Below are 21426 nucleotides of genomic sequence, written 5' to 3'. Positions count from 1 at the left end.
TAACATCTGGTACCAGTGTTTTATCTTTCGGGCCATTCTTCATTTTTGTCATCCCCGTTTGTCAAGAGACACTTTTGTCAAGAAACACCCGTTTTCTGATCACTGCTACAGCTTGCTGACAGATTAGTGAAAGCAATGACCTGTTGACAGACTGTGTGAGATAGTCCCGGGAGATTAAGAATGGATAATTTCAGCTATGAGTGTAGGCTCTGTGCCATGCTTTTTAGACTATATTAAAATAAGTCACTCAGTAAAAGAAAGTATTACAAATTTAAATTTCATTATATACTTATTTACATGGATTCCCGATATTAGCTCGCGCTAGCCTCAAACTCACCATTTCTGCTTGCCCTCTCAGGTGCTTTGGCTATTTAAAAGTATTCCTAGTAATATTACACAGGGCTGAATCTCTGAAAGCTGAAAAGTAACAAACCCACAAGCTTCAGGCTACAAAACTAAAAGTTTAAGCAGATGGATATGTCACAAGGAAAACCACGGTTTCAAAGCTTAAAAATAAAAATCATACATCAGGGCTTGGTGGCACACGCCTGTAATCCCAGCAATCTGGGAGGCAGAGGCAGGTGGGTCTCTTGTGAGTTCGAGGCCAGCCTGGTCTACAAAGTGAGTTCAGGACAATCAAGACTACATAGAGAAACTCTGTCAAGAATAGACAGACAGACAGACAGACAGACAGAAAACACGTACCATGGGAAACAATTTCTTGATAATATAAACATGACAATGACAATTTTATAACAGCTTTGGAGAGGAATGTTTCTTTTTGCCACTGTTTTAATTGTGTGTGCACATATGTGTGTCTGAGTGTGTGCACCCGTGTATGGACACTCATGCACGCATGTGCGCATAAGTGCAGTGTCTACAGAGGCAAGAAGAGGGTGATGGAGCGAGAGCTACCAGCAGGAACTACACAGCGAACTGCCTGCTAGGAATCAAAATTCTAATCCTCCAAAAGCCGTCCTCACTCTAAACAGCTGGGCAGTCTTGCCGATGCCTTGGTGAGAATTTATAGAAATAAAAAAAATTAAGTATTCCTTCATTAAACCCAATTCAAGGACACAAATATAAAAGTACTTGTTATAATTTAAATTTTGATCAGAATTAAATATGTATAGCAATAGTTGATAAGTTACCAAATTTTAGCTTTGTTTCCCAAAACAACAACAAAAAATAATGGCTTTTTTTTTTTTAAATTTGAAAATATGTCATAAGGAGGTGGTGGCACACGCCTTTAATCCCAGAACTGGGGAGGCAGAGGCAGGCAGATTTCTGTGAGTTCAAGGCCATCTTGGGCTACACAGAGAAACTCTGTCTTGGAAAAATAAAAACCAAACCAAAACATAACAAGACAAAAGGTCAAGTCAAAGCTAATTTGGCCACGGTTTCTGGCAAAAGAAAATGCTTTCTGTTTGGATTAATCTAGTCACGATGAATAAAAACTGCTCAGCACTATGCTGAAGAAGTGTGTTTCATCACACACATAAAGATTATGCAGACATGAAAATGACAGCAGCAGCGGTCACAGGGAGCTTTCCATGGGTCAGAGACGGTTAGGCACACTTGTTCAACTGGTGGCACATGGCCCTCTCACCCCAAAGCCCTTATCACAGATCCCACCAAAGATAAAAATACAATTACATTTACTTGTGCTTGCTTGTCATTAAAGCTGAGAGCTCTTACTGGTAAATGTCTTACAGTGATTAATTAGGTTCACATGGGGTCATGGGGGTGGGTACCCTCATGATGCCGTTAGTGCCCTTATAAGAAGGGCAGAGAATGACTCCAACTCTGACAAAGAACACAGCAAGACGACCATCCGCAAACCAGGTCTTAGAGACCCTTTCTTCCCCCAGCACACATCACCGCCTCCGCTGTTGCCACCAGTGTCTGGTCAGGCTGTCTCTAGTCTTCCACTTCAGACCTCCAGAAATGTGAGACAATTAACTTTTTGTTTAGGCCAAGTAGTTTATAGCATTTTGTCGTTACATTTGGTGTTCTTGTACTGTCACTGTGTAAACTACACAGAGGAAAAGCAATTCTCAGTTTCTATTTCAGACACAGGAAGACTCAGTACTGAAAATTTCCAAAGGCTCCGGAACAGGTTGGAACAAGCCATGCCTGACACAGCCTGCACCTCTGCCTAGGAAGAAATGCCTGTCTTTCTTTCTTTCTTTTAATATTTAGTTATGTATTTCACACATATGGGTGTTTTGTCTGTGTGTACGTGCACCAGAAGAGGGCACTGGATCCCATGGAACTACAGTCAAAGACAGTTGTGAGCCATCATGTGGTGCTGGGAATTGAACTCAGGACCCCTGGAAGAGCAGCCGGTGCTCTTGACTGCTGAGCAATCTCTCTAACCCTGGCAATTTCTTTTTAAAAACACAATATTAAGGTTTTTGTTATTTGCATCTGAAAGGTGACTCGACGTAGCTGTAGCTGGTTAAGGCAACATGAAGGCAGGCACTATCCAGGAAGTTACAACACAAAGATTCTTACCTTTTGTATCTTCCTGGAACTGTCCTCGAAGGGTCCTGAAAAGTAAATTATGAGAAATCAGCTGTGCGTGCGTGTGTCAGGACACAACAACAGACTGAAAACAACAACAACACCCCAACCAGAACAGTCACGGCCAAAGAACTATGTGGAACAACTGTGCTTGCACATAAGAAGCTGACCAAGCAAAAAGGACCCGTATCTGGCTTTTCAGGCCAAAACAACCATGTTTTAAAATACTTTGGCTGTGAAGTTAGCTTTACTAGCTGAGCCGTCTCTCCAGCCTGAAATATTTTAAAAGCTTAGAAAACAGACATGAAGTGTAACATGAGCATTCAAAAAACAAAACCGTTACAATCCCCTCTCTCTCCTTCTGTGTCTCTGCCTCTGCCTCTCTAGTTATGGTTTCACAGAAACAAGGCCTGGAACAAGCGAGGGACCAGAGGATAGCCTTGACCCTCTCATCTCCCTGCCTCCACCTGAGTGCACACATACACACATAAACAAACAATAAAGTTAAAAAAAAAAAAAAAAACCTATCATTCACCAAATACACACAGAGATTGATAATTTTTAAGACTATAACTAAAAATTAAAAGTGAGAAAGTACATATTACTACAATGATCTTAAGCTGCAAAAATAAAAAAGATGAGACAGTCAGATCGCTCAAAGTTAATATTAACTACTAAGGTAGAAAATTACTGTGCAAATAAGTAGGCAGTAATTGTGAAAAGTCTGGGCTCCTCAAATCCGATTTTAGTTTCATCTTAACAAAGCACATCAAGTTTAAGTGATGAGCCCCTTTAAAACTGATAACAGTGTTAAGTCTAAGGGAGATTGTATAATTAAAGAATTTCTGGTCTGGTTAAAATGAAAGAACATGACGAGTTCTACAGCAAAACACTAAGGACTGAGTGCAACTACCTGCACGGCATAGCGACTGGGCAACGGTCCAGGAGCTGATCAGGAGGCTGGGCTAAGCCACCTTCCAACCAGACACGGCACTGGGCAGCTAAGACTGTGGCTTTGGGTTTCTTCCTGTGCCCTAACAGGAAGCCGAAGCCATGCCCACTGCATTGTGTGATTTCATAATAGAAGTGAGCAGAGCAATTGGCACCAGCCGGCTTGCAACGTAAAGTCGATGAAAGCGTGAAAAGCCAACTGAGACACAAAATCTTTATCAACGTCTCCCATTTCATTTGCACACTAGATAGTGTAAAACTACTAAAAGATAATGACCTTATCTCAATGTTTTCACTTGTATTCCTTATTTCTTAAGTAAAATATGAACTTCTGGAAGTTTGTCCCTGCCACTAAATCTAGAGAAATCACTTTCTTAGCAATCTGATGTTACAGGAAAGAAAAATAAAACCAACGAAAATAACAAAACCCCCAAGCACTTAAGGAGTTATCAGCGGTAAAGAGGGTAAAGGTGACTCGATCCTGGAATGTTCGGATGGTCCTGGCCCCAGGAACAGAACTCAAATCTACTTCTGGGGACATTTCGTGTGACGGCTCCTGTGAAGACGACTTCACTTGCCTGAGCATCAGCTGGTGTTAATGCCGAGAGAGCAACAAAACCTTGGAGACCAAAGGTTGAAGACCTTCCTTCTCCCTTTGTCATTAAAAAGGGATCCGCTTAAATGAGGAAGGCCAGTGTTTGCTTTTCTGTAGTAACTAAGTAAGACAGATTCTCTATTTACAAAAGCATGCTTGTCTCCAGAGAACAGCAGGGAAACACAGATGTGTAGACTCCAGCTACCCGTGTAAGCACAACACGATTCTTTCAAAAGGGGGAGAATGTTCTACACAAATACAGCCTCTTCCCTTAGCGTCCTCGCTAGAAAGTTTATCTCCATGACCACACACACACACACACACACACACACACACACACACACACACACAGAGGAGCCCACTAACTGCGTAATTATTAGGGACCTTCGCCAATAACTACAAGTGATCACTGCTAGACCCGACAAGGTCCACTCTGTATGTAACTAGCCTTCCTGGGCTTGCAGGTCTCTGATCTTACTTCACGTATGCTCCCAGTCTGTTTGCACCCCGCAGGACCTCAGCGGCGCCTGCACCTGTGAGGACTGTGTTCACGAGGTTTCCTTACTCACTGCTCTGTGTTCCAGCGGAGCAAGCACTGGATTTAAACTTACACAAAACAGTTGGGGCTTTGCCAACATTTTCGCGGCTCTGCACAGGTACTTCCCCGGCCCTTTAAGTAGTATAAACTATACCCTTGCAAGGAAAAGTAGACTTGAAATCTGTTGCGTAACAGACCTGAGGTTTTCAAAGGATCTCGTTACATGCTCCCTGGGACTTTCAAAACCAGGATCAAGTATAGGTGTCCTTCCTACAAGTGTGCAGGAGACCAACCCGACCCCTATTTCCACCACCCCCCGACATTTGAACTTCCTGGAAGTAAACAGGACACAACCCAAATTGTTGGTCTTGTCATCAGCTCATTTATTGTCTTTAAAAAATCTTCAAGCGGGTTAGGGATGGAAAAGGTCGGGAAAGACTGCAGAGAGCTTTCACACTGAGGGAGAGTCACAGGCAGTGACAGCCGCGGGTGCTTTTGAATTGATTCCTTTGCTCTTCCTTAGGACAGGGCTGGGGCACTTGGAAGAATTTTAATGAGGCTGAATATGAGCAAAGCGTCCACTCAGTGGACCTTGTCCTTAGAAAACAACAAACAGTTTTAGAAGAACGGTTTCTGTATCCGTGACTTTTCAGTAAGAGTAAAAAATGACAAATGCCCACTCAGGAGATAACACCGAGGACAAACAGTTAAGTCTCACAAGTAGCTTAGGCAGCAGTATGCAACAGGTTACTTTTTCCCCTGCTTTTTAGTCTTGGAAATGATTTGTGCATTTTCAATCCAAAAGCTTTCCCTTGTAAATCTATTCAAAGAAAACAGTTGAAAATAAATGGTTTAATAATATAGTTGTTATTATTGTTATAAGAAGAGTAAAAGATTTTAACCATTGAGATTACCATTAATGGCTACTTTTTGTTAATTGAAAAAGTTTTATGCTACTGAAAATGTCTGTTGTGTTGCTTGTGTGTTTTAAGGCAGGGCCCCAGGCTTCCCAGGCTGGCTTCTAACCCGGTATATAACAGAGGTTGCCCCTAATCTCCAATTGCTAGGATTGCCAACATGAACAACCACACTTTGCTTGAAATAACAGTTTTGAATTAAAAAAAAGTTTATGCTGTAATATCTACAAAGGGCATTTCAGAAATACAAAAACTCCAAACACAAACTGGGCAGTGGTAGCCCACATCTTTAATCCCAAAACTTGGGAGGCAGAGGTGAACCGTTGTCTCAGTTGGACACCAGGCTAGCACATAGAGTAATTCCAGGACAGCCATAGCTACACAGAGAAATCCTGTTCCGAAAAACCTAAGTGTGGAGGGAAAAATTCAAATGTACACTTCCTTTCACCCGGTCAGCAATTCCAGTGTTAGGATTTTATCACACATGTGCAAAGCAATGTGTTCAGGGATTTCCAATTCTTCATTGCTTTCAGCAGCAATAAATAAATAAATAAGCAACCTTAATAAACAAAATTAATTTAAAATTTGAGTATGCTTATAAAATGGAATATTCTACATCTACCAAAAATAATACCGACACCCCCCCAAACCCCCCGCCCCAGACTACTACAGATGTCCCTCTATAGTACCAAGTGGAAAAGTGTGATGGAGAACAGCCTGGAGTGCAATACTCCAAGGACAAAGGTGTGTTTATCATCCTTTCATTACTATAACGAAGTATCTGGCAAACAATTCCTAAGGGAGCCAGACTTAAACTCATTCCCAGCTTCAGAGGTTTCGGCCCATGCTTGGCTGGCTCCATTGCTGTAGGCCTGCGGTGAAGCAGAGCTTCATGGGAAGAGGCTGTAGCTGCTTACCTCATAATGGTTAAAGATGGGACACAGCCCCCTTCCCCCTTTCGGACTAGGAAATTATATATCCACTAATAGAATACTCCTTTGATGAAGAGTTATAGCTAAACACTACTGTGGGATCAAGCCTTCAGCACACATGCCATCTTGGAAGAATACTTCATATCCAAAAAGAGACAGATGGATGATGGATGGATGGACAGACAGACAGGCATCTATCATTGTGTAGGTTAGTTCTAAAGCTATATTTAGAAAGGAAACACTAGCTGCTTCCACAAAGGCAGTCAGGTAATTGACAACTTTTTACCACGCACTGTTATGATTTTGAATTTTGTGCCACATGATCATATGCCTTCAAAAAATTAAAAGGGTAGGACCAAGAGTTCATAGAAAACAGAAGGCCATAAATGAATTAATCAGCCACATCACGCACCATTTCTTTCTATGTTCTATTATTTTCAAAATTTAATGTAGTCAAAAAATGTTTGCTTAAAAAGCTAGCATGACCACATTTAAAAGTTGTGTAACAGCAGCTAGGAGAGAGAGAGAGAGAGAGAGAGAGAGAGAGAGAGAGAGAGAGAGAGAGAGAGAGAGAGAGAGAGAGAGAGAGAGAGAGAACAAGCAGAACTGAATCTTCATTTTCTATTAGCATTGTTTCTATTCCATTAAAAATTTTAAACCAGAAATAAAATATCTGAACTACTCACAAAGCCAAACTCATATTGGCATTTGCAGACTTCGCTTCTAAAGACCTACCTCCCTAGGTGGCTCAGGTCTGTAGACAATGCTAAGATTCGGCCTTTCTCTAAAGCTAAGACCATTCCTTTCTCCCCCCCTTCCTCCCTCACACCACTCCTCTAGATTTTGGTGATGTAAATATCTATCCTTTAGGAGTAGCAGGCACTGCAAATTAAGACTGTAGCTCAGAGAGATGTCAACTATGTAGACAGAGCATTTGCGGTTCCCACTGCCACCTCCGATGAGGCAATTAAGGAAGCCACGGAGAGGACTTGGCTTCACTCTCCTGACAAACAAACTGCTTGGCAAAACACATCTGAAGCCAAGGTCACCAGCGAGTGACCAACCTTTCATTCCAACTACTAATAAGACAAACAAACAGACACACAGAAACTGAAGAAACAAAGAGCAGGCCTGGGACGAGCTCAGAATAGTTCAATGAAGTCAGACGCTTCAGGGTGGCGAGCTCTTGGGGACCAGCTCAGCTGAGCCACAAGTCCATGTCACCGGAAATAGGCACCGGAAATAACTGAGCTGCAGCAGACAAAGAAATCCTGCAGAAAGAAATCAGCCTTTGTCTAAAGACACTGTCCAATAACATGTTGTTGGCATGCCTTGGTTCCTAAAGTGCCCAAAAGTGAGCAGAAGGGCAAGAACGGAACCCAGGTCTAGACTTTCAGTTAACGTGGTGCCTTTTCTGCACCACAGCAAGTTTAACCTTCATGGTAGAAGGAAGTCGTCGTGGAAAGAGGACCAGATTTAATTTCAATTTTGTTTTTAAAAAAAGTACACAGATATTCTTAGATTATGGCCAATCACAAACAGTTGAGAGAAAGAGTGCTGTGAGCGTTTTAGAGAGGTGCTATTCCCCACAGAGACATGACGATCATTACAGTGACAGCCACTGGGGGAATGAGGGAAAAAGATGAACCCCATCACTATGTGGATCTCTGTGTCCACAACTTTAGTCTTAGGGAAGACAGAGAAGTTCATATGCGTGCTTTCTAACTACCTCAAAATAGCCTGCCTCCCTCTGTCAAATGTCTTTATCAGTTAAGCACAGAAATGTGTGGAGTCCTCCGAAACACCTTTTGAAGTCACGTCATCATAAGATGAATTTAGAAAATCAAGACTATGAGCTGGAGACAGAGCCTGGTTGGTAAATTACCTGCCTCCCAAGCATGAAGGCCTCAATTCATTTACCTGCACAGCAAAGATGGGCATGGCGGTACACACTTGTATTCCTAGCACTCAACGGTCGGAGGAAAGATCAGAGGTTCAAAGTCATCCTTGCTACACGGGAAGGGAGGAGAAAGGAAGAGAGGGGACTGGAAAGAAGCGAAGAAAGCGAAAGGGAAGGCAGACTGGAACTCTGGGAAGACAAGATGACCTTTGTGTGACGGCAGCACTGGGAAGGCAGAGACAAGAGGATCGCCACTTTGAGGCCAACCCTGGGGATACACAGCAAGTTCAAGGCCAGCCTAGGCTACATAGCAAGACCCTGCTCTCTAAAATAAAACCCTGGATAGTCATGGCACACGCTCAGAATGGCAGCTCCAGGGAGGTAAAGGTAGCAGGTTGCCGAGCCCGACTCACAGTTGGCCAAGCCTACATGGCAAGTACCAGGACACGGAAAGACTGACCAGGAGCTGAAGAATCCGGTCTGAGCCGAGGTCTATCTTCTCGCCTGTGCCCACACACACACAAGTGTGGAGAGAGGAATAGAGGGGGTGGGGAGAGAGGCAGGAGAGGGAAGACGGCGTGGGGTGTGTGTGTGTGTGTGTGTGTGTGTGTGTGTGTGTGTGTGTGTAACATAGAGAAAACCGAGGAATGGCAGGGTAGACAGGCCGACTTAAAATGTCACAACAATAGCCAGACTGGGACAGAGTATACCAGTAACTTTTCAAAGCACACTGAACTGATTCTGGAGTGAGAGGCACCTCAGAGCAACGGAGTCAGTGTCTTCAGAAGCACTGAAAAAAATATTCTATACAGTGATTTGTTTCATAGTCAAAGTAAGCAACTAAAGTGAAACTAATTAGTTTTTGTTTCCAAAAGTACTTTTTGAAATCTATTTTTATTTTATGTGCATTTATCTTTTGCCTACAGGTGTGTTTGTGTGAGGGTGTGGACTCCCTGGAACTGGAGTTACAGGCAGCTGTGAGCGGACACATGGGTGCTGGGCATTGAACCTAAGTCCTGTGCAAGAGCAGCCGGTCTCTTAACTGCTGAGCCATCTCTACAGCCCCCCAAACATATTTTAAACTACACAGACAGTGCAAGTGTTTCTGAGAACACTGAACACGACACTATCCACAACACTGCACTCTGCACAGCCCTGTATCACGTCTAGACATTCGATGGGAGAAAGCAAGTCAACTTCTTGTTCTTCTAGGCAGCTATGATCTAATCAGCCTAGAACTGAACGGGACACTCAGCTCAACTATTTAATTCTTTTTAGTAACAAGGAAGTTATTATTTTTCTTGGTTAATTTACAACTGATCTTACCTAAACCTAGTCAGTCAGTCAGTCAGTCAGTCAGTCGGTCAGTCAATAGTCTTCGCTCAGGGACTAAGAGCCAAACAATGATGAAGACTAGAAGTATTTGGATAGTCGGGAGATCCCTGGTTAAACCCACAGGAAATGACTGAGTCAGCATGATGCTACCAAAATATTATTAAGAGTAATTTAAAAGGCTGTTCTTTAAGCAGCCAGCAACTCCCTGGTTGTTTTGAACGCTCACCTGGGACAGGCAGGAAGTGCCTGGATCTAAGAGGCTCGCAGCTTCGTTCTGAATGGTGTTCTGCTGTGTGATGGCGTCTTCTCGCTTCCGTTCTTTCTGCCCCGCTTCATCGTCTTCGTAGTCATCTAAGCACTGAGAGAGAGAACAGCCTCCATTTCATTCCCCATGAAGTAAGCAACAGAATGCTTTAACCGTATGTAAGAATACATCTGCTAGCACACACGCAAAAAGGCAATCTGTACATGGCCATACATTAAGTTTATACAATGAAGATGGTCCTCTCCAGCAATACATACATTCCACTCCTAAAAATTAAATTCTCTGCTAAAATCCAACAGCCTTTTTCTCTTCTCAAAGCTCTATTTACTCACAGGTTTTTTTTCAAGGCTCATTCATGCTCCGCCACCCATTCAACACGGAAGCCTTGAACAGGGCACTCTGCAGAGCGCAACACTCCAAGCATGGACTTTATCGTTCAGTAAAGAAGGCAGGTACGTGTGTGTGTGCGCGTGTGTGCATGTGTGTGTGTGTGTTAGTGATAAGGTCGCTTTCTACCTTCACACTGCCTGTGGGAATATAAAGACAGAATATTTTCACGTGGGAGTAAAGAAAGACTCTAGAATAACTAGTAATTTAAAGATGGGTATAATTTGGACGCACATATCTGGACACAGGGGAGTTTCACATGGTGAGAACAGCACACTGAAGACGCTTACCAGAGGGTTACTAAAGAGCTGAATCAACAGCAGCAATTATCTATCTCCAAACCTGCCGCAAGGAAACAAATCCCTGGCCATCGTGCTAGTGTGGCACTGGCTATGAGCTCCTCATAGCACACTAACCTGATATGCTGACCTCATGAGGTTCCCAGTGAGATTTAAAAAAAAAAAAAAAAAAAAATCATCTCTACAGGCATTTCCCACAAAGGTATTAGGACATTGACTAGACCAGGATGGCAGGGAAGACAACAGGATCTCCCTGCAAGGTTAGAGCAGGCCATTGTCAAACCAAGAAGGGCCCGATAGCGTGTCCAGGGCAAATCAAAGACAAGGTGGACAGTGAGAGACCTGGGAAGCCATCTGTCTAGAGGGAGGGGAATCTGGCAACAGACTAGCAAGGGCTGAGATGACAGAGCACGCTCAGACCCTTCTGGAAAACAACAGCGTGCTTATGAGGGCTGTGGGAGAGCTGGTGAGAGCCCGGGTGAGGAAAATGATGATCGTGTTATTTCTGTGAATCTAAATGGCTCTCGACTCCAAGCCAGGACGCCAGTGGCTGCTGCTAGGGCCCACAGGTTAGCCTGTAAGTAGGGTAAAATTTCAGCCCCTCAGCTCTTGAGGTGAGGACTGGAAAGGCAGAAACTCTGATCTCCAAGAAGCATGGGTAATAAATAAGCTGGGAACTCTGAACGGGAAAGCTGTTACAAGACTTGGAACATCATTTTGTGACCAAACCTGGCTTGGGGGGAGGGTGGGGGTGGGACCTAGGAATGGTAATTAAAGTCCAAATGAACAAGACCAGGGAATAAAAATGGAAAGGCTAGTTAACAAAATTGATAAATTTGAGTTCAGAAAATAAAATATAAATCTTAGGCAGATTAAAAAACACAATCAACAACAAATCAATAATGGCACAAAGTTGCCCATTAATCCTAATGGGATAAAGATTCCCTTAGGAGTTTAAGAATGGGAAGCCTTTCTTTAAACCAACAGCGACTATCATGTTTAGTGACAAAATACCAACAACATTCAAGAGTAAAATCAGACTCAGGATAGTGATGTCCTCTACCCTGGTTGTTTTGGAAGTGCTGGGTGACAAGCCAGCTCAGAAGACAAGGCTCAAGTGTTAAAAAGGAAGCAACTATCACTCTATTTTATTTATGATTTTGTTATTGTTTTTCAGACAGGGTTTCTCTGTGTAGCCCTGGCTGTCCTGGACTCGCTTTGTAGACCAGACTAGCCTCAAACTCACAGAGATCCTCCTGCCTCTGCCTCCCGAACACTGGGATTAAAGGTGTGTGCCTGGCTTTATTTATGATTTTTTAAAACCATAAATTAAAAATACTTATTGTTAAAGTTCCTTTTCTATAAACACAGGAATAAATACCTTCCCAATATAACAGCAATGTACACAGAAGCAATATCAACCCTTCAATGCAAAGAGAAGGCTAAAAGGCAAGAGTAAAAGATCCAGGGAACAGGCTGGGCAGTGTTGGCTCATGTCTTTTAACCTCACTGCTCTGGAAGCAGAGGCAAGTGGATCTCTGAGTTCGAGGACAGCCTGGTTTACATAGTAAGTTCCAGGACAGCCAGGGCTACACAGAGAACCCTATCTCAAAAAATGAAATCAAACAACAAGCAACTACAAAACAATCCAGGGAGAAGGAGCTGTCTCGTGTGGTCTTCGGCCCTGTGGCTCCCTCTCCACGGTAAACAGTGAACGTCCCTGAGCACTAAGACATATCATACAGCATTGGGAGCTTAAAGTCAGAATTCTAAAGTCACAAGCATATACACAGAAAGCCAACATTGAGGCAGATAGCCACGAACTCTCTCAGCACTGGATAACGTGCTTTTGTTCATGCGTAGTTCCATTTTCTGAAACCCAGAACCTCAACTACCTTTTCCTTTGCACCACTCCCTTAATAATTGAAACACACACACACACACACACACACACACACTGATAAGTTAAGAATAAAAGTAAAAATCCCAGAACATGCTTGATAATAAATCACCAAGATGAGACAGATTGAGAAGTCACCCACAATGAAATCCTGCAGGCTCTTCCCGCGCGCAGCTTTTCACTGCTGCCTAGGCACCTACTCCATCGCACATGGCATCCCTGTGGGAGATGCACCTTCCATTTACGGGCTTGATGGCTGCCAGCCTGGCTTTGGGGTCAGCGAGGGATACCGTCTCAAGGGGATAAGATGGAGAATGACACAGAGGACTCACATGAGACCCTTTTCTGGCCCTCTATGTACATCTGCATGTGCAAGTGCCACACACGCAGGAAGTACATACAAATAAAATGTCACTCTTGTCCAAGAACATGTCAGCTGTGGTCCACGTCCTGTCACCGGCTCTCAGGGCTGAACTCTAGCAGGCTTTCTGAACAACAATATTCTATCATAAGAAAAGTGCTATCAAGCCGGGCGTGGTGGCACACACCTTTCATCCCAGCACTCAGGAGGCAGAGGCAGGCGGATCACTGTGAGTTCGAGGCCAGCCTGGTCTACAAAGCGAGTCTAGGACGGCTAAGATAACATAGAGAAACCCTGTCTTTAAAAAAAAAAAAAGTGCTATCACGTTTTCAACAAAATAACAAACTTGAGTTGGACAGCTTTTAAACAAGATGACATTTCTTCTAATTATTAAGCCAATCAGTCTGTAAATATAGACAGAGAGAGAGAGAGGGAGAGAGAGAGAGAGAGAGAAACGTTATCAACAACTGAAATTAAGTGAAATGAAGAAGAAAATAAAAAGCTGGTCTCTGCTTAAACTGCTATTCATGTGTTACAAATCTTCCCACGGGATTTTGTACGAGCAGGCGATGGGAGGCCTACTTGGTGATGTGCTTACCTGGCCTCACTGTTTGCAGCACAAATCCTGGCCACTGGGCAGCACAGACTGTTACTACAGACAATTTACCCACTCGTGTGTGTGTGTGTGTGTGTGTGTGTGTCTATAAGCTAAACAGCCCTTTCCATCAATTTTTGGGTATATCTGTAACTCTCATGGCTCTTCAAATATGTGGTACACACCTTTATTCTCAGCACTCGAGGAGGCAGAGGCAGGTAGATCTCTGTGAGTTCAAATCCAGCCTGGTCTATACAAAGTGAGTCCAGCACAGCCGGGGCTACACAGGGAAACCCTGTCCCCCCAAAACAAAAACCAAACAAAAACCCCGAAACTATCTATCACCACCACTACCACCAACCAAGAATAAAAACAAAAAAACTTATAAGTTAGCTGATGATGACAGCGACAGCAACAACTACTACTTTACCTCTTTCTAACCGCTTTAGAAAAATAATGGTTTCAGTGAGCCTCAGTTAGTAGGGTGGACTTTTGTCACAGCTTTATTAGCTTTAGGAACCTTTACACACCTTCCTTTTCTTAGTCAATGTCCTCTCGTTTTTATTATTTACACTCCGAGCATCTAAGAGGCCTTTTGTAGACTGTAAAGACAGGAACCTTTGTGCACCACATATGGTAAGGAGCTTTTCCTAGTCTACCTTTCCACTGTGATTAATGCGCACATTTTCTCCTGTGGCTTTGTGCTAAGGCTTCCAACTTAAAGACCTCATCAATCACGTGTTTCCTAAGTTTTACTATCACATTCATAAATTAAATTTATTACCTAATGGGCTTGGAATATACTGGTTTCCTTTTTCAATAATAGCTAATTATTTTGCCATGAGCAACCCAGCGCTGTGATTCTAACGGGAGGCTGCATGCGCAGTGGTGCCCACGAGAGCCCAGCACATGCCAAGTTCACCCAGGGGAAGCTGTATTCAGCTCTTCACCCTCATTCAGAATGATATCTTCAAGAGGGGTGTAGCGGTGCGTGACTTTAACCCCAGAACTTGGGAGGCAGAGGCAGAGGCAGGTAGATCTCCCTAAATTCAAAGCCAGCCTGGTCTACAGAGTGAGTTCTAAGCCAGCCAGAGCTACACAGTGAGACTCTGTCTCAGGGTGGGGGCAGGGGAATGCTGTCTTATTATGTATTTTATATTGTTTATTTATATATGTTTTTCACTTTCTATTGTTTCACTGTTCTCTCTGTATTAATGCACAAGGGACATTGCTTTTACCACTGTGAGTTAACAGCATCTAGCAACATCTGCCAGTTTCATTCTTTATTATTTATTGCTAAATCTTCCTCAGCCAATTTATTTTTTTCCCATTTAAATTCGATATCTTTCAATAAATGTATAAATTATTCAGAGAAAAATTCTGGATAACACTTGCTGGGGTCTGGATAACCTTGTAAAATGGGGACCACATGGTGCCTACAAAAGAGGTTTGTGGCTATACAGGTTAGTAGTGAACTCAAACTAAGAACATCTGAGTCTGCTTGGGTCATGGGTAGACTTACAGCAAATACAGACTGAGGAAAGAGAAGCGCAGAGAGTGTTGGGTAACCAGACAACTCCTGCTCTTCATCAACATCAGGCAAAGCTTAATAACGGGGAACCGAGGGGCCGAGGTTGAGGACCTGCTACACAGGCGGGGGGCCACAAGCAAGCAGAGAGACCCGAGGGGCCATAAGAAAAGTGTAACACCTTGCTCTTGAAGAGAACCCAAATAGACTAACTTAGATAAGACAGGCACAGAGTGCGGCGGGCTCTTGCAGTGGTCTCTTCTGCGTGCAGTGAGGACACCCCTCTGTGATGAGCAGAAAGAGTGAGTTAACATCGGATAAATCCTGGAAGAACGACGAGAAGTAATTAATAAAAATGTGGAAGAATTCCCAAAGAAGTACTGAAGGTCTGGGACAGGAAGAGGTCCCTAAGACTTCAATGGCACTAATCTATATTCTTTCTAATTAGCTGTTAGGAATTGAAATTATACTAGTGCTATCAGTGTGATTTTCCTTTAAAAATGATTCATATTTATAATTTCAGCGAGCTTGTTTATTTGTTTGTTCATCATCTCTACCTATCTCTATCTATCTATCTATCTATCTATCTATCTACCTATCTATCTATCTATCTATCAATCACTTGTTTACTATCTTGACTTTTGAGGCAGGCTCTTGCTTTGTAGCCCTCCTGTTTCAGCCTCCCAGATGCTGGTATTGCAGACAAGCACCATCAGGCCCAGCTGCCTTCTTATTTTCGGAATGAGCATGGAGGAAGGTCACTGCATATCTTTTCACTGTTCAGACAGGTTACTCAGAAGCAAGTCTTGACAGGCAGGACATTAACTATGCAATTATATCTGAACATACTTTTATTAACGGCATTTTCCAGTGACCTCTGACTCTTCCCCTACTGGCATTTCTTACTCCTTTCTAAGTTACTAAGTGTCGTCAAGACTCTAGACCTGCTAGTTTCAGGTCAAAACGGCTTCCTCGGTGTTATCACAGGCTGTACGTTATTGCCTACAACAAACATTCCAACCTAAACAGACTTGTCTCAGTGCAGCTGGGGGGGATAAGCAAGCCTGGCTATTTACATCCTAAAAATTCCTCAGCATGAGTCACACAAGCAGAGAGGAAAACACAGCAAGCCCTACCATAAGGAAGGAGACATCTTAAGAAGAAATTAACACACATTCAATATGTAGGAGCCACTCAGACTTAAATGTATCTCTGACAGCTTTTACACATGCACAGTGTATAGTCAACCCCAGACTTTCACAAGGATGGCTACGCTCCCAAAGCAGCAAGGCTCAGAGCCCATCAAAGAAAGCAAAGGATCTAGAAGTGCATTTAGCTCTCAACTGCTACCATATTTACACAGCCCAGGACACAAATGATGGAAGCTAGGCACTGGTATCTTCAACTTCCTAGTACTGTGGACACTTTACTTAACCAGTTGATGCTTCACTTTTTCTCATCTCCTGAATAGAAACAGCACCAGCTACTCCCTAACACTTGAGGCGACCTGAGGAGACAGCACCCAGGGAACACTCAGCACCCAGGGAACACTCAGCACCCCGGGCACACAGTACTCCATCAACGTCACACTGTCGTGATGACTGTCACTCCCACCAGAGAGCGCTGACGTCCACATACGCATGGTAACAGCATTACTATTTTTTTTTTTTCCACTTCTAGACTTGCGTTCAACACATTTCAACTGGAGTCACCACTTTACTTCTCTGCAGATGTCCAGTTCTTTGTGGAGTAGGCACTTTACACTGACTGACTGGATAAAACACTTGTCCTATGGTTTCAAAGGTAAAACCTAAGGTGCAGACTCTCAGAGCCATGGTTCAGTGGATTCTGTGCTCGCTACAAGCTACAAAGGCAGGAGAGCGTGAGGTCCGTTCCCCTGCACCCACGGAAAAGGCATACCTCGATGCTGGTGTGTGTGTGTGTGTGTGTGTGTGTGTGTGTGTCTGTCTGTCTGTCTGTCTGTGTGTGTTGAGGGCGGGATGGAGGATGCTGCGCCCTTTCTTGACAGTCCAACCAAAATCAAGAAACTCCAGGTTCAGCCAGAAAGCCTAAAGCCTGCTGCAAAAATCTAAGGTGGAAAGCCAGAGAAGAAGATACCCCAGCACAGACTCCTAACCTCCACATGTGTGCACAGACACTGTCCGCACACAACATTGCATTATATGCTTCAATTTCTTAATTTTCAACAGTTTTACCCCTTGACACAAGGTCTCACTGTGTCCCCAGGGCTGGCCTTGACATCCTCCCAACAGGCCAAGAATAGAGAGCATGCCGCACGTTGCTTGCCCAGCTCAGCTGTTTACACCCTGACAGTCATCTCCCCTTTCCTGCTTGTAACCCAACTTGGTTAAACAGAATTTAATGTTCCCAAAGGCAAAGAACTGACCCAGGGTTGACTTAAGGCTCTTTAGTCTCTACTCAGCAATGCTCAACAAAAGGAAACAGGAACCTAATAAATATAAATGGATTGTTCCTAAGATCTTAGCATAAAAAATTTAAATGACTTTACTATAAAAAATTTTGCCCGTTACTTCTTTCCTGCTGCCTCAGAATATAAGGTAAAACCATTCTGTACAAAGAAACGCCTTCTGAGCCTACTTCAGTTTTCCCATGGGCGATTCCACTGATGGTTCTCAGGACGGATTGGCTGTGCAGCCTCTCACACACAGCGTGTGCAAGCAGAAACGGCACTCCCAGTAGCCACACTCCTCAAGGTGGAAGCATCTGGGTGAATCCCTGCAATGTCACACTGCATCATACTGGTTGAATACACCCGGAAGATCTAAGCCAGGCTGTAGCTTAAAATTTGGCTGCAGGAGCCCTGACACTTTAAGTAAGTCCAGTCTTGCCAGCCTGGGTGGGAATGCTTGGGTAAGAAGTGTCTGTGTGAGGCAGACAGAAGGTTAAGATGCTGGCATTGAAGGCGGAGGACTGAGTGCTCAGATTTCTTCAAGCCCATATGTTTTGCTGAGGATTCAAAAATATTTGGAAAGCCCACTGGCAGGATAATTTGTATACATACTTGGGCAGAAGGAATGACAGCACAGGCTCCGCGGAGGCTTAGCGATCACCCTACAATCACAGACATGCTTCTGGAAACAAAGCCACATGCTTCTGACTCCTTTGGGCAGACTTTTTGAGAGAACACCATCATTTGTTAAGTATCGCTCAGGAGAGATGGTTATAGGAAGGGGACCGGGCTGGTACAGCACATGTCTCTGCCCTTCGGTTTGGTGCCCGTGCCATCCTTCCTTGGCCTTCCTCCCCTGATCCCGGAGAAGCTTTATTTTTGTTTAAATTCTCTTCTTGCTCTCCCTCTATACATGTATCTGAAAATAAGCAGGGCCCCATCGAAGCAATCATTCACCCTAATAAGAGCTCCTACTTAGCTTAAAGCAAACAACTGGCCTAGAATATAAACTCGCACCTGGCACACAGGCTACGGCCCAAGAAGTACGGAGGCAGCAGCAAATAAATGAATGAATAACGTGACAGTTAAATAACCTATTATACTGTACAGTGTCTTGTTCCCCGTGAAGGAAAGGTCCCCTCGCTCTTTCCCATAGTGCATCCACAATCTCTGTGATGGGTCCAAACTGTAAAGGTCACACAACCCAGAATCAAGGAACTGGAGGTTAGGCTGGGCTGGGGATTATCTGCACCAAGTAGGCTGTGCCGTTCCCTGGGCTGGACAGTTTCAGAGTGAGGAAACTGAGCTGAGCACTAACTCACTGAGCGTTATATTCATTGCTCTCTGCTCTTGACTGTGGATGTCATGTGACCAGCTCTCTCGGAGCTCCAGCCACTGTGACTCTGCCATAGTGGAATTGGGAGCCAAATAAAGCCTTTCTCCCGGAAGTTGCTTTTTTTTTTTTTTTTTTTTTTTTTTTTTAAAGAGTCTTTTACCACAACAGGAAAAGAAGCTAAGGTCTAAGCCCTCCCCTCTCTCTCATGCCTCCTCTGGCAGATGCAAAGATCTGGTTCTGTCTGCTGAATCCTCCTCTTCTATCCTGGGCTTAGAACCATGCGGGGACAAGAACGTGACCGCTGCGAACCCGCCTCTCAAGCTGCCCTTCTGCCACACAGAGGAGAGAAACCCAGGGGAGGCTGCTTCCTCGGGAGAGTGGGAACGCAGATGAGAAAGCCCCGGAAGAGGTTGCGGGGGTGCGGGGGGGGGGCAGGGGGGGCGGGGAATCTCCAGGTCCATCCGAGAGTCTAGAGTCGGAGGTCAAAAAGAACTAAACCACATGTCCTGTCAGTGGCTAGATACTAAAGGACTGGAAAAAAGAACTGAAACCACCCAAGTTTATCTAAATGCCTCCTATACAGAGTGCCCGCCGGGCAATGTTGAGTCTTCAGTTCACCTTCACTATGTAACATTAAACTCTCGCTGTCCTTCATTCACAAGCAAGACAAGCAGCTGATACATTTTTTTACTGTTTGAGAATTCCATCCGCAAATATGAGTTAATCAAACCAACCTTGACTCCTTCCCCCCCCCCCCCGTACTCCGACCACCACAGTCCCACCTCTGACCACCTCCCAACGTCATGTGTTCTTAGTGGTATCAGTATGCACACGAGTGTAGGGCCATACATGGGAACACAGGACACCTCTCGGGGGCCACATCTGAAGAAGACATACTCTCCTGCCCACAGCAGCCATCAATTGCCAACTGCTCCAGCGACTTGGTGAGTCACAAGCCACCCACCACCCACGGCCGCCATCTATCCATGTTAAAACTGACTGGCTTGAACTCGTGTCCGTCTTGAGCATGTAGCCTCTGCCAGTTCGTGTCTGCAACAGGCCCATCATGTCTGCAAAACTCTTCGCAGATGTCCTCTGCTCTTTGGCTCATACAGACGGCCCATTTAGAGCCGAGCACTTCACACTCTTATTCTCTGCCCTTTGGCCAGTTCGGAGTCCCTGTGTCAACAGCCAGTTGATGAGGGCTGAGGACTATACAATCAATGAGCACAAAGATAAGCATTGGATGAGAATTAAAAGAAAAAAAAATTAGAGAAACACCTATCCAAATAAGCGCAAATACAGGAAGAACAAGAACAACAAAGAATCAGTTGTGTCACCCATGTGCGGCACATTGGTCGCCGGGGTTTTCAGGGAGTAACTTGATGACAAAGGCCTGTGTGCATGCACCTCCTGGACAGGCTTGGAAGTAGGCACACGGCAGGCCTCAGTCATGTCACTAATAAGCATTGTGACTGTGACTTAAATGCAGAGCAACCTGGATGGAGCCAGTGCTTAACTCCAAACCCGTAGTTACTGCTTTATGATACGAGGCTTGTTTCCCAACTTTAGCAGAGCCTCCCTCAGACACAGCAGGTGCTTTACATAATACGCCATCAAGTAAAATGCGAAAGAGAGTGCGACTAAGGTGTAAGATGGTCAACACTCAAGCCTTCGGCACACAGCTACTTAATAAAGGAAAAGAAAATGCACGATTCTCGAAATCTGCCATCAGTCACAAAATCTATATATAATATGGAAGAAATCAAGAGCTAAAACAGCCTGCTAAGCAAGGCACAGGGTCCCATACCCACAGCACTAACACTGCAGGAGAAAAGCAGGAGGTATATGAGTTCAAGGCCAGTCTGGGCTACAAAGCAGTAAGTTAGCTGCAGCTTAAGATGCACAGTGAGACCCCCTCAGGAACAAACAGTTTAAAACCGAGACACTGTGGTTGTAGAAATTTCTAGTAAAAGAAAACTGCTATACCAACCATGTGCACCAGAGAGCATATGCAACAGTTTGCCGGCGCTGCCAAAACAAAAACACCACAGGTAGGAAGTACACCACAGAAATTTAGTTTCTTGCAGTTCTGGAGGCTGCAAATCCACGCCGAAAGTGCTAGGTGGTGTGAGTTCTCCTGAGGCCTCTCTCTCTCTCCTCGGCTTGCAGAGAGAGGTCTCTGCAGCTGGCAGGGTCATGTCATTGAGTGCGCATCTCTAGGATTCCTTCTCTCTCTTTCTGCCCCCTGCCCCGTCTCTCCCAGTGCCTGAGGCATACAAACCTGGGGGTACAAAACTTAGTCTATAACTACATGCAACAGCTGCTTTTATGGGAACTCGGTCCTAGAGCAGGAAGTGTCGTATTTGTCATAAGGCCCTGCAGAGCCCACAGTGATGTGATGCTATTTCTACATTAGAAAGTGGTTCTTCATTTGTGACTAAAGTCAGCAACTATGTGGGGGGGGGGGTCCTTAAAATTTTTCCGTAGGGTTCAAGAAAACGTCCTTAATGCCAGTTCTTGCTAAATAAATCGCACCAGAATCAACCCACAATCTACATTATGACATGGTCTTCCCTACAATAATTAAGAACAAGACCACTGCTCATGGCTGGCTCTCTGGCTACCTG

General features: G+C 44.3%; 1 protein-coding gene across 1 annotated transcript in view; it reads right to left on the bottom strand.

Moving 5' to 3' along the window:
* Pawr (pro-apoptotic WT1 regulator) overlaps window positions 1-21426 on the bottom strand; it is a 97447-nt gene that overhangs the window by 17378 nt on the left and 58643 nt on the right. The window contains exons 2-3 of the mRNA XM_051172844.1: window positions 9921-10052; window positions 2518-2552 (exon numbers count right to left, since the gene is read on the bottom strand). Of these exons, the coding sequence (XP_051028801.1) occupies window positions 2518-2552; window positions 9921-10052 (167 nt within the window). The remainder of the gene's footprint in view (window positions 1-2517; window positions 2553-9920; window positions 10053-21426) is intronic.

This window comes from Acomys russatus, chromosome 31 (genome assembly GCF_903995435.1).
Source record: "Acomys russatus chromosome 31, mAcoRus1.1, whole genome shotgun sequence".
Classification (NCBI taxonomy): Eukaryota; Metazoa; Chordata; class Mammalia; order Rodentia; family Muridae; genus Acomys; species Acomys russatus.
This window is presented reverse-complemented; position numbering and strand designations above follow the sequence as displayed.